The sequence below is a fragment of the Hypanus sabinus genome, chromosome 7 (genome assembly GCF_030144855.1).
Source record: "Hypanus sabinus isolate sHypSab1 chromosome 7, sHypSab1.hap1, whole genome shotgun sequence".
NCBI classification, from domain to species: Eukaryota; Metazoa; Chordata; class Chondrichthyes; order Myliobatiformes; family Dasyatidae; genus Hypanus; species Hypanus sabinus.
In genome coordinates this window covers 181,821,049-181,834,844 of record NC_082712.1, presented here as the reverse complement: position 1 = coordinate 181,834,844, position 13,796 = coordinate 181,821,049, and the positions used below count along the sequence as shown (strand labels likewise).

At 44.1% G+C, this 13,796-nt stretch overlaps 1 protein-coding gene across 1 annotated transcript in view; it reads right to left on the bottom strand.

Annotated features, from left to right (window-relative positions):
- Positions 1-402: 402 nt before the first annotated feature.
- Positions 403-13,796, bottom strand: part of LOC132396462 (dispanin subfamily A member 2b-like) — a 33,890-nt gene continuing 20,496 nt past the window's right edge. The window contains exon 2 of the mRNA XM_059974006.1: positions 403-725. Within this exon, the coding sequence (XP_059829989.1) occupies positions 561-725 (165 nt within the window). The 3' untranslated portion in view covers positions 403-560. The remainder of the gene's footprint in view (positions 726-13,796) is intronic.

The window sequence follows — 13,796 nt, the reverse complement described above, 5'->3', positions numbered from 1 at the left end:
ATGCTACCTACGTGTTGGTGTCCTGCACTTGGGTCCACTTCCAGTCGCCGCATGCAACAGACAGAGCAGACTCAATGGGCCAAATGGCCTAATTCTGTTCCTACATTTTATGATGTTGATTTGATTCGAAATTCTGGTCTTCTGAAAGAACAGGTGCAGTTAGTTCTGTAATTTTTAACGAGATTAGCAAGAGTATAATTTATTTTAATTTAAGTTTGTTAGCTTGCATTTGTCCTGTGCTGCTGCTGATGTTCATGGCATTATACTCTGTGTATATGTGTCGGTGACAACTATAAACTTGAACTTGAACTGGATGACAATTGAAGACAGGCAGGCAAGTAATGGCCTGTTAGAGCTCCACAATGTTTCAAAACAAACAAAAAATGTATTCATTGTCATTTTTATTGCACATTTTGTGCTCTATGATTAGTCCTGCATTACAATATTCTTTAGAACTAGCTTAGCATTAACACAAGACAGAACAGCAGTCCAAGATTTAAAATGCTGAAGCAGTCTATGTTATACGATGACCTCTCCCCACACTGCCCCACAGGCTGTTTCTACCCATAATAACGTCTCACAGAAAAAGCTCCAAGAAATGCTAATATAATCATAAGAAGACACAGAAGGAGGGTGAGAACAGTTGCTGCGATGTTGAGGTATTTAGCTGTGTTACCATAGTGTTTGACTCCATCCAGATCACCAAAAAGTCTACGGTCTCTGGCCTAGAAGGCAAAGAAAAATGAACTGAGATCATTGAAGAGACAGACACAAGACCATAAAACATGGGAGTAGAATTAGGCCATTCATGGAGAGCAAATTTAGAAATCCAGAAAATATAGAAAGAAACATAGAAAACATACAGCACAATACAGGCCCTTTGCTCCACAAAGCTGTGTCGAACATGTACTTACCTTACAAATTACCTAGGGTTACCCATAGCCCTCTATTTTTCTAAGCTCCATGTACCTATCCAGGAGTCTCTTAAAAGACACTATTGTATCTGCCTCCACCACCATTGCTGGCAGCCCGTTCCACATACACATTGCATAGAAAAACTTACCCCTGTCATCTCCTCTGTACCTACTTCCAAGCAACTTAAAACTGTGCCCTCTTTTGTTAGCCATATCAGCCCTGGGAAAAAGCCTCTGACTATCCACATGATCATTGACTCTCGTAATCTTATACACCTCTATCAGGTTACCTCTCATCTTCCATTGCTCCAAGGAGGAAAGGCCAAGTTCACTCAACCTATTCTTATAAGGCATGCTCCCCAATCCAGGTAACATCCTTGTAAATCTCCTCTGCACCCTTTCTATAGTTTTCACATCCTTCCTGTAGTGAGGTGACCAGAACTGAGCACAATACTCCAAGTGGGGTCTGACCAGGGTCCTATATAGCTGAAACATTACCTCTCAGCTCCTCAACTCAATCTCACAATTGAAGGCCAATGTATGCCTTCTTAACCTCAGAGTCAACCTGCACAGCAGCTTTGAGTGTTCTATGGACAGACCCCAAGATCCCTCTAATCCTCCACACTGCCATGAGTCTTTTCCATTAATACTATACTTGCCATCATATTTGACCTAAGAAAATGAACCACCTCACACTTATCTGGGTTGAACTCCCATTTGCCACTTCTCATCCCAGTTTTGCATCCTATCAATGTCCCACTGTAACCTCTGACAGCCCTTCACAATATCCACAACATCCCCAAACTTTGTGTCATCCTAGAGTAAAGAGACTTGGGAGTGCTCGTGCAGGATTCCCTAAAGGTTGCAAGTTGAATCAGTCATAAGGAAGGCAAATGCAATGTTAGCATTCATTATCAGAGGACTAGAATATAAAAACAAGGATGTAATGTTGAGGTTTTACAAGGTATTGGTCAGACTACACTTGGAGTATTATGTACTGGATCATAGTGGCCCTACCCATCCCTTCGAATTCTGAATTCGCTCCCCGCTTAGAAAATAGTCCACACTTTTATTCTTCGTACTAAAGTGCATGACCATACATATAAACATATAACAATTACAGCATGGAAACAGGACATCTCAGCCCTTCTAGTCCATGTGGAACGCTTACTCTCACCTAGTCCCACTGACCCACACTCAATCCATAAACCTCCATTCCTTTCCTGTCCATATACCTATCGGATTTTACTTTAAATGACAATACCGAACCTGCCTCTACCACTTCTACTGGAAGCTCATTCCACACAGCTACCACTCTCTGAGTAAAGAAGTTCCCCCTCATGTTACCCTTAAACTTTTGCCCCCTAACTCTCAACTCATGTCCTCTTGTTTGAATCTCCCCTACTCTCAGTGGAAAGACATCCACATCAACTCTATCTATCCCCCTCATAATTTTAAATACCTCTATCGTCCCCCCTCAACCTTCTACGCTCCAAAGAATATATACCATCTCTAAGAATACTTTCCATTAATTTACCCACCACTGACAGGCCTATAATTGCTAGGTCTACTCTTAGAACCCTATTTAAACAATGGAACCACATGAGCGATACACAAATCCTCAGGCACCATCCCCGTTTCTAATGACATTTGAAATATTTCTGTCAGAGCCCCTGCTATTTCTACACTAACCTCCCTCAAGGTCCTAGGGAATATCCTGTCAGTACCTGGAGATTCATCCACTTTTATATTCCTTAAAAGCGCCAGTACTTCCTCCTCTTTAATTGTCATAGTTTCCATAACTTCCCTACTTGTTTCCCTTACCTTACACAATTCAATATCCTTCTCCTTAGTGAATACCGAAGAAAAGAAATTGTTCAAAATCTCCCCCCTCTCTTTCGGCTCCACACATAGCTGTCCACTCTGATTCTCTAAGGGACCAATTTTATCCCTCACTATCCCTTTGCTATTAATATAACTGCAGAAACCCTTCAGATTTATTTTCACCTTACTTGCCAAAGCAACCTTGTATCTTCTTTTAGCTTTTCTAATTTCTTTCTTAAGATTCTTCTTACATTCTTTATATTCCTTGAGCACCTCAATTACTCCATGCTGCCTATATTTATTGTAGATATCTCTCTTTTTCCTAACCCAAGTTTCCAATATCCCTTGAAAACCATGGCTCTCTCGAACTTTTAACCTTTCCTTTCAACCTAACAGGAACATAAAGATTCTGTACCCTCAAAAGTTCACCTTTAAAAAACTGCCATTTTCTCTATTACATCCTTCCCATAAAACAAATTGTCCCAATCCACTCCTTCTAAATCCTTTCACATCTCCTCAAAGTTAGCCTTTCTCCAATCAAAAATCTCAACCCTGGGTCCAGTCCTATCCTCCTCCATAATTATATTGAAACTAATGGCATTGTGATCACTGGACCCAAAGTGTTCCCCAACACATACCTCCGTTACCTGATCTATTTCATTGCCAAACAGAAGATCCTATATATATATATATCAATATATAGAGGTACCTACGAGAGAGGATGCAATACTTGATCTCCTATTAGAGAACCAGACAGGTCAGATAACAGAAGTATATGTAGGTGAACATTTTGGGTCCAGTGACCATAATGTCATTAGTTTCAAGTTAATTATGGATAAGGTTTGGTCTGGTCTTTGAGTTGAGGTTCTAAATTGGAGAAGGACCAATTTTGTGAAAATGAGAAAGGATCTAGGAAGAGTGGATTGGGATAAGTTGTTTTCTGACAAGGATGTATTCATGGAAGGCCTTCAAAGGTGAAATCTTGACAGTGCAGAGTTAGCATGTTCCTGCCAGGATTAAAGGCAAATCTACCCGCAAGGATGTTAGTAACCGTCCAGTTCAGGTGCAAACCGTCCTGTCGGAACAGGTCCCACCTTCCCTGGAACAAAGCCCAATTGTCCAGAAACATGAAGTCCTCCTGTATCATCTCCTTAGTCACGTATTTAGCTACATTATCTTCCTATTTCTAGCCTCACTAGCAAGTGGTACGGGTAGCAATCCTGAGATTGCAGCCCTGGAGATTCCTTCCTTCAACTTTGCACTTAACTCCCTAAACTCTCTTTGTAGGATCTCCTCCTCCTTCCTATCCACATCATTGCTCCCTACATGGACCACAACATCTGGCTGCTCACCTTCCCTCCTGAGAATACTGAGAACTCTATCCAAGATATCGTGGACCCTGGCACCAGGGAGGCAACAGAACATCCGGGATTCTCGATCTCTCCCACAGAACCTCTTATCTATCCCCCTAACTATCGAATCCCCTATCACTAGTGCTCTCCTCTTTTCCCTCCTTGCTTTCTGAGCTGAGGGTCCAGTCTCGGTACCAGAGACGTGACCACTACAACTGAATTTATACACTCAATGCTATTCCCTGGTCCTCTATATCCTTTTCCTTGGTAAATACTGAAGCAAAGTACTCATAGAAGTACTTACTCACTCTCTGCATCCAAGCAAATGTTCCCCCCTTTATCCCTGAGTGGTCCCACCCTCTTCCTAGTTATCCTTTTACTCTTGGTGGATGTACAGAATGCCTTGGGATTCACCCTAATCCTATTTGCCAAGGAATTTTCATGGTGTCTCCTGGATTTCCTAATTCCCTTCTTTAGTTCTTTACTGGTTTCTTCATACTCCTCATGCACTTTAGTTCAATCTTAACGTCCAAAGCTTAACATACTTTTGTTTTTTCTTGACTAAATTCATCACCTCTCTGGACATCCAAGGTTCTCATCTTTCTATCCCTGTCCTTCCTTCTACCTGGAACATACATTTTCTGTACTCTGTGCAATTGATTTTTAAACACCTTCCACATATGGACTTGCCAGAGAAAAGGTGTTCTCAATTAAGGTTTCTTAGTTACTGCCTTATGCCCTCGTAATTTGCTCTACTCCAATTTAAAACACTCTCACAGGACCATCCCTATCCTTATCTATAACTATGCTGAAAGATAAGGAGTTGTGGTCACTTTTCCCTAACTGTTTCCCCACTGAAAGGTCAGTCTCCTAGCTAGGCTTATTAATCGACCCCTCCTCCTATTGGACCATGCACATATTGATTCTAGAAACTTTACTGGATACACTTAACAAATTCAGTCCCATCTAAACCCTTTACACTAAGAAAGCCCCAGTTTATGTTAGGGAAGTTGAAATCCCCCATGACAACAACCCTATTATATTTACACATTTCCTTAACTGGTCACATATCTGTCCCTCAACATTCCAGTGGTTATTATTATTGTCCAACCTCTCCTTGTAGCTCATGCTCCAGGATTTTATACATTTTGAAGAGGTCACCCCTCAACTCCTACACAATAAAGTCCAAGCCTGCACTAGCAGTCCCTTTGAGATGTTGACTATTTTTTCAGATGTTTAGAGGACATCTTCCTGCTGCCAGCTGGTTGGGGATCAGGTGTCAGTATGTGAGAAGCAGCAGTGTTGAGGATTAAATAGAGAGTGGGATTAGACTAAATGAATTATTGAAATGGCAGAGTGAAAAATTATAGAAACAGGAACATCAGCCCAATTTGTACATGCTCAGCTAAATTCCCATCTTTTAGAACCATTTGCCCATGTATGGCTGAGGAACTGGTGCAGGAGACAAGGCTTCAGATTTCTGGATCATTGGGATCTCTTCTGGAGAAGCAATGACCAGTACAGAAAGGACAGATTACACCTGAACCCGAGGGGGACCAATATCCTTGCAGACATGTTTAGTGGAGCTGTTGACGATGGTTTAAACTAATTTGGTAGGGGCATGGGAATCAGAGTGATAGGGTTCAGGATGGGACAGTTGGGAAACAAGTGAAATCTGTCAGGAAGGACAAGCAGATGATAGGGTAAAATTGCAGTCACTAGGGTGAGTTGCAGTGTAATGAATACAGGACTGAAGATGCCATTCTGTATTCAAATGCAAGCAGTATATGGAATAAGGTAAATGATCCTGTCGAGCTACAGATTGGTAGGTATGACTTTGTGTACATCACTGAGTCATGGCTGAATGAAGATCATAGTTGGGAGCTTAATATCCAAGGATACACATTATATTAAAAGGACAGGCAGAGGGGGCGGGGTGGCTCTGTTGGCAAAATATGAAGTCAAATCCTTGGAAAGAGATGACATAAGATCAGAAGATGTAAGATCCTTGCAGAAAGAGCTAAGAAACTGCAAGGGTAAAAAGATCCTGATGGAAGTTGTATGCAGGCCTCTGAACAGTAGCCAGGATGTGAGGTGCAAATTACAGTGGGAAATGGAAAACACATGCCAAAAGGGCAATGATAACACAGTAGTGGGGGATTTCAATATGCAGGTAGATTGGGATAACCAGGTTGGTGTTGGATCCTCAAGAGAATTTGAAGAACGCTTAAGAGATGGTTTTCTAGAGCAGATTGTAGTTGAGCCCAATGGGGGAAAAGCTATTCTGTATTGGGTGCTGTGCAGTAAACCAGATTTGATTAGGGAGTTTAGAGTAAGGGGACACTCAGGAGCCAGTGATCAGAATAGAATAGAATTCACTTGGCAATTTGAGAAAGAAAAGCTGAAGTCAGATGTATCACGCTTACAGTGGAATAAAAGGAATTATAGAGCCATGAGAGAAGAGCTGGCCAAACTTGATTGGAACAGAACCTTAGTAGGGATGATTGCAGAACAGCAACGGCTGGAGTTTCTGGGAACAATTCAGAAGGCACAAGATTTATAAATCTCAAAGAAATAGTATTCTTGCTATATCCACAGCGATAGAGGGTCCTCCTTTATGAGTGAGGAGCTGCGCCAGTACTTGCTAGCTAGGGGCATTGCTACCAGTTGGACCACGAGTTATAATCCCCGGGGTAATGGCCAGGTGGAGCGGGAGAATGCCACAGTGTGGAAGGCCACACTTTTAGCCCTTAAGTCAAAAGGGTTGCTGGTCTCTCGATGGCAGGAGGTCCTCCCTGAGGCACTGCACTCTATCCGCTCTCTGTTATGTACGTCCACCAATGCCACCCCTCACGAACGCCTATTCTCTTTTCCCAGGAAGTCTGTCACTGGGACCACCCTACCAGTTTGGCTGACGTCCCCGGGGCCAGTGCTGCTCCGGAAACATGTGAGGAGCAATAAATACTCCCCGCTGGTAGAGAGGGTTCACCTCCTACATGCGAACCCCCAGTATGCTTACGTGGTCTTACCTGATGGGCGGGAGGACACGGTCTCCATCCGCGACCTGACGCCCGCAGGTGCAGCAGACCACTACCCTGAAGACTCTCCGGTAGCTATGAACCCTGCACCAGAGGTGACACCGTGCTCACCAGGCCCTACACAGACTCCTCACGACACATATACCGGGCGTTTCGTACGCATTTATACCAGGCGCCTCGCACATGCGTGAGGGATCACCGGCGCCTAGTGGGCAGGAACAAGCGCAACCTCCGTCCCCTGTGCAATCACCAATGTCATCGGCATCCATGCGATCACAGCCCGTGCTACGTAGATTGCAGTGACAGATTCGACCACCTGATAGACTTGACTTGTAAGAAACTTCGCCACATGGGGACTCTTTCAAACAAAGGGGGGGGGGTGAAGAACCCGCAGGTGCAGCAGATGGAGCAGGTCGCTTCTCGCGCTGGACAGCGTTGTCGAGGGTGTTTTTTATGGCCACAGAAAGAACAAAGCACAGGCATCTGACGGGCTGCCGCTGTGGTTGGGTTCGGGGAGCTCGTGGAATCGCGACTGGCAGCGGTGATTTCGCTCGCGGGAGCCAGCGGTGGCGGGGTCTGAGGCGTCCACGGAACCGGTGGGGAATCGCGTGACCGGACAGCGTCGGCGTAGTGCAGCGCAGCTTCCAGAGCGTTGGCCGTCTCCATTGCCGAGCTTAAGGTCAGATCAGCGTTTTCCAGCAGCCGCTGGCGCATGTACGCTGACCTCAGTCCCGTCACAAAGGCGTCTCGCACTAGCAGCTCCGCATGCTGTTCTGCCGTGAGCATCTTGCAGTCACAAGCTCGGACGAGCGTCTGTAGTGCTCGGAGAAACTCAGCGCACGATTCGCCAGGCCGCTGTTGCCGGGTAGCTAAATGATGTCTTGCGTAGATGGTGTTCACCGGCCGCAGGTACTGTCTTTTGAGGGCGTCCAGTGCCCCTTCGTAGGTTGGCAGGTCCCGGATAATGGAGTAAACTTTGGGGGTGACCCTCGAGAGTAGGATTCTGTGCATAACGGCGGGTTCAGTTGCACAAACCTCCTCCAAGTACGATTGGAAGCATGCAAGCCAGTGTTCAAAAGCGAGAGCTGCGTCAGGGTCTTGAGGGTCCAAATCCAACCGGTCCGGACGCAAAACGGGTCAATTTTATTGACTGGAAGAAGGAACCAGGAGTGAGTGTTCATCATACTATGTCCTGGAGACTGAGGCCGAGCGTCAAGCCTCAGATCGCCTTTATACAGGGGCCTGTGGGAGGAGCCACAGGAGCATTCAGCAGGGGGCGTGTCCAGACAGGCACATAGTTCACCACAATTCTAAAGGCAGGATGACATTACCGTGGGGGAGAAGTAAAAAAAAACATTAAAGCAAAAGAGAGGGCATATAATACAACAAAAATTAATGGGAAATTGTTATATTGGAAAGCTTTAAAAAAAACAGAAGGCAATAAACAAAGCCATAAGGAGCAAAAAGATGAATTACAAAGATAACTAGCCAATAATATAAAAGAGAATACCAAAAGTTTTTTTTTTCAGATGTATAATGACTAAAATAGAGATGAGAGTAGATATTGGACTACCAGAAAATGGTGCTGTTGAGTAAGTAATGGTGGTCAGAAATGGCGGATAAACTGAATAAGCATTTTGTCAGTCTTCACTGTGGAAGACACATAAACACAAGAAAATAAGACCATAAGATATAGGAACAGAGTTTAGCCATTAGGCCCATCAAGTCTGGTCTGCCATTTCATCATGGCTGATCATTTTTCCTCTCAGCCCCAACCTCCTGTGTGCCCCCCCCCCCCATATCCCTTGCTTGGCTTCCACAGCAGCCTGTGGCAACAAATTCCAGTGATTCACCACTTTCTGGCTAAAGAAATTCCCCCTCATCTCCATTCTAAAAGAATACTGCTCGATTCTAAGGCTGAGTTCTCTGGTCTTAGCCTCCCCCACCATAGCAAACATCCACTCAATCAAAGCCTTTCACCATTTGATAGGTTTCAATGAGGTCACCTCTCATTCTACTGAACTCTAGTGAATACAGGCCCAGAGCCATCAAACCCTATTCATATGACAAGCCATTCAATGCTGGAATTAATTTTGTGAACCTTCTCTGAACCCTCTCAAATGTCAGCACATCCTTTCTTCAATAAGGGGCTCAAGACAGCTCATAATACACAAAGTAGGGACTCACCAGTGCCATATAAAATCTCAAAACCTCAACACTACATCCTTGCTTTTATATTCTAGTTCTCTTGAAATGAATGTTTACATTACATTTGCCTTCCTGCAAGTTAACTTTGAGGGAATCTTGCACGAGGACTTCAAGTCCTTTTCTACTTTGGATTTTTGAATTTTCTACCCACTTAAAGATAAATAGTCCACGCTTTTATTCCTTCTCCAAAGGTGCATGACCTTTAGAAGGGCTAAAAGGTGGCATGAGGTTGCCCTAGCAGACAAGGTAAAGATTAATCCTAATGGCTTCTTCAGAAATATCAAAAGCAAAAGGATTGCAAGGAATTAGTCCGCTGAATGATCAGAATGGTGATCTTTGGTGATATAGGACAAAATAGGACAAAGTCAGCATGGTTTCCTTAAGGGAAAATCTTGCCTGATGAAACTGTTGGAATTCATTGAGGAGATTACATGTAGGATAGATAAAGGGGATGTAGTGGATGTTGTATATTTGGACTTTCAGATGGCCTTTAACAAAGTGCCACACATGAGGCTGCTTACCAAGTCAAGAGTCCATGGTATTACTGGAAAGTTACTGGCATGGTTACAGTATTGACTAATTGGTAGAAGGCAGCATGTGAGAGTAAAAGAATCCTTTTCTGGTTGTTTGCCAGTGACGAATCATGTTCCGCAAGGGTTGGTATTGGAACTGCTTCTTTTTATGTTGTATATCAATGACTTAGATGATGGAATGCATGGCTTTATTCCCAAGGTTGCAGATGATACTAAGATTAGTACAGGGGCAAGTAGTGTTGAAGAATAGATAGACTGCAGAAGGACTTAGACAGATTAGGAGAATGTGCAAGTAGCAAATGAAATACAATGTTGGAAAATGCATGGAGAAAATCCAAAAATCTGAGAGGCAGGGTGACTTAGGAGTCTTTGTGCAGAACACCCTAAAGGTCAACTTGCAGGATGAGTCAGTGGTGAGGAAGGCAAATGCCATGTTAAAGTTCATTTCAAGAGGTCTAGAATACAAAAGCAGGGATGTGATGCTGAGGCTTTATAAGGCACTGGTGAGGCCTCACCTTGAGTGAATAGTTTTAGACTCCTCATTTTGAAAGAGATGTGCTAGCAATGGAGAGGGTTTAGAGGAGGTTCACAAGGATGATTCCGGGAATGAAATATCATACAAGGAACGTTTGATAGTTTTGGGTGTGTACATGCTGGAATTTAGAAGGATGTGGTGGGTGGGGTGGGGGGGGGGAATCTCATTGAAACCTTTCAAATGTTGAAAGGCCTAGACAGTAGATTTGGAAAGAATGTTTGCCATGATGGGGGAGTCTAGGACAAAAGGGCACAGCCTCAGGATGGAGGGGCACCCAGTTAAAACAGAGATGCAGAGAAATTTCTTTAGCCAGAGGGTGGTGACTTTGTGGAATTTATTACCACAGACAGCTGTAAAGGCCAGGTTATTGAATGTATTTAAGGCAGATCTTGATAGGTTCTTGATTGGACATGGCATCAAAGGCTACTGGGAGAAGGTTGGGGAGCGGGCTGAGGAGGGGAAAAAAAGATTGGCCATGATTGAATGGCAGAGCAGACTTGATGGATCAAATGTCCAAATCCTGTTCCTATGTTTTATGGTCTTTGCATGGAGCCAAGAGAGATGGGGGATAGCTTAAATGTTTTTTTTGTGCTGCATTTACTTGGGAGACAGATAGAATTCTTAGAAGAGAGACAAAGCAGCAGTGAGGTCATGGACCCTATATAGATTGCAGGGGAGGATGTGTTTGGCATCTTGAGGTAAATAGCTGTGGATAAATTCCCAGGGCCTGACAAGGTGTTTCCTCAGACCCTATGAGAGGCAAATGTGGAATTTGCAGTGGTGCTAGCAGAGATATTTAGCAGCAGGTGAGGTACTGGAGGATTGGAGAATAGCTAATTATAAAAAGGCTCCTTTTTTAAAAAAGAAATTGTAGCTCAGTGAGCTTGGCATCAGTAGTGGGAAAGTTATTAGAAGGTATATTGAGGGACTAGATATACAAGTATTTGGATAGCTATGGACTGATTAAGAATTGTCAGCATGTCTAACCAATCTTATACTTTTCTTTGAGGAAGTTACAAGGAAAATTGGTGAAGATAAGGCAATGAAGATTGTCTGTCTCGACTTTGGAAAGGTATTTTACAAGGTTTACCCAGCTTGTTATTTCAGGATTCAAGATTCAAAAAACTTTATTGTCATTCCAACCATACATCAGCTCTGCAAGGCAGAATGAGACAGTGTTTCCCAGGGGCAAGTGCAATCATAACATAACAAACGCAACAATAAATAATAAAACACAACAGCCAAGCAGATCTTCAAAGCATTCTAACAGATTTGTCAGGCAAGATTTCCCCTTAGGAAAACCATACTAACTTTGGCTTATTTTACCATCTGCTTCCAATACTCTGAAACCTCATCCTTAACAATCGACTCCAACATCCTCCCAACCATTACAGTCAGGCTAACTGACCTATCATTTCCTTTCTTCTGCCTCCCTTCCTTCTTGAATCTGGAATGATATATGCAATTTTTCAGCCCTCTGGAACCATGCCAGAATATAGTTAGTCTGGAAAGATCATTACTAATGCCTCCATAATCTCTTCAGGTACATCTTTCAGAACCTGGGGTGTAGTCCATTTGGTCCAGATGACTTGTCTACAAAGTTTCCCAAGCACTTTCTCCCTAGTAATGGCAACTGCACCAGCTAAGCCAGCATTTATTGCCTATCCTTAGTTGCCCTTGAGGAGGTGGTGACGAGCTGCCTTCTTGAACTGCTGCAGTCCCTGAGGTGTAGGTATGCCCACAGTGCTGTTAGGGAGGGAGCGACAATGGAGGAATGGCAATATGTTTCCAAGTCAGGATGGTGAGTGACTTGGAGGGGGAATTCCAAGTGCTGGTGTTCCCAGGTATCTGCTGCTCTTGTCCTAGATGGTAGTGGTCTTGGGTCTGGAAGGTACTGCCTTAGGAACTTCTTGTGTTGTTGTAGAGCATGTTGTAGATAGTACACCCTGCTGAAACTGTTCGTTGATGGTGGAGGAATTGGATGCTTGTGGAAGGGGTACCAATCAAGTGGCTGCCTTGTACGGGATGGTGTCAGGCTTCTTGTGTGGTGATGGAGCCCTGTGGACAGTGGAAAGGCTATGGGGAGTCAGGAGGTGAGTTACACGCCACAGGACTCCTAGCCTTTGACCTGGTCTAGTAGCTGTACTGGAACAGCTTGGCTAGTGGCACGGCAAGTTCTGGAGCACAAGTCTTCAGGACTATTGCCAGGATTTTGTCTGGGCCCACAGCCTTTGCAGTATCCGATGCTTTCAGCCACTTCTTGATATTACCTGGAGTGAATCAGATTGGCTGCATACTGACATCTGGGATGCTGGGGACTTCTGGAGGAGGTGTAGCTGGATCATCTACTCAGCACTTCTGACTGAAGATTTTTATGTGTAAAGCCCTAATGTAATGGTTTTTCTGCAGCATCAGTGTTTGGGTTATGACTAGAAATAACAGGGGCTTTGGAATGTGCATCGTCCAGTGAAGGGAGTGTTCACCTAAGAGTGAGGTGATTGGTCTCTTGGTTTGGCGAGAGATGAAGAAAGAAGTCACAAGAAAGGGGAGGTCATAGACAGCAAACGGAGCTGACTTGGAGTGGGCCAGGAGTCGATGAAGCCCAGGTGAAATCGATGTTGGACCAACGAAAGGGAAACTGTGAGCTCCAATGCACACATTAGACTGTTTCATTAAAATGGGCCCTTTTCTTTTTATTTTTCTTTACTAACCCTTTAGTCAAATTAAGAATTATAAAGCTAAATCACTTAACTGCATATGGTGTACTGTCTGTTATTTTGTACTACTGATTTGTAGTGGGAGAACAGATCGCACAGCATCCACACAAACAAGAGGTTTTGCACCTCAGATTCCACATGTTTGATGGGCCAGAGACAGTCTTCCCTAGAATAACACCACCGGCCAAACCGGACTGTTACAACTGTGGGTGTATCGTTCTGGGATTGATTTTGTTGGATGTTGTGTGATCGCCCCGAGTATTGAACCAGTGGGTTGTGTGTTTAAGTCTGTGTTGGTATGGATGCTGCCAGGGTGGAGCAGTGGTGCGCATCTACAGGGTTATCGGTAACTAACGTGTGCATGTTGAGTGGGGTAGATATTCGTACACTGGATGAATTGTTAATTCAACTTTTAAGTACTGTTAAAGCTTTCGGCAAAGTTACGATTGTGGGGCGGAGATTTGATAAAATGGCAGGCACAGACTTTGTTTTAGTTCAGACTATTGCTGGCGTAAGGGTGATGGGGGAGTGGGCTGTCTATACTTTCCGGGAGGAGGAGAGTTCTGGCAGAGCGGGCCGAATTGCAAGTAGAGTCTCCTATAGGTGGAAGCGGGGACTTCAAAGACAGTGTTCTCTCATTTCTGAGGAGTGTGGGGAAGGACCGGTTAGATTTGA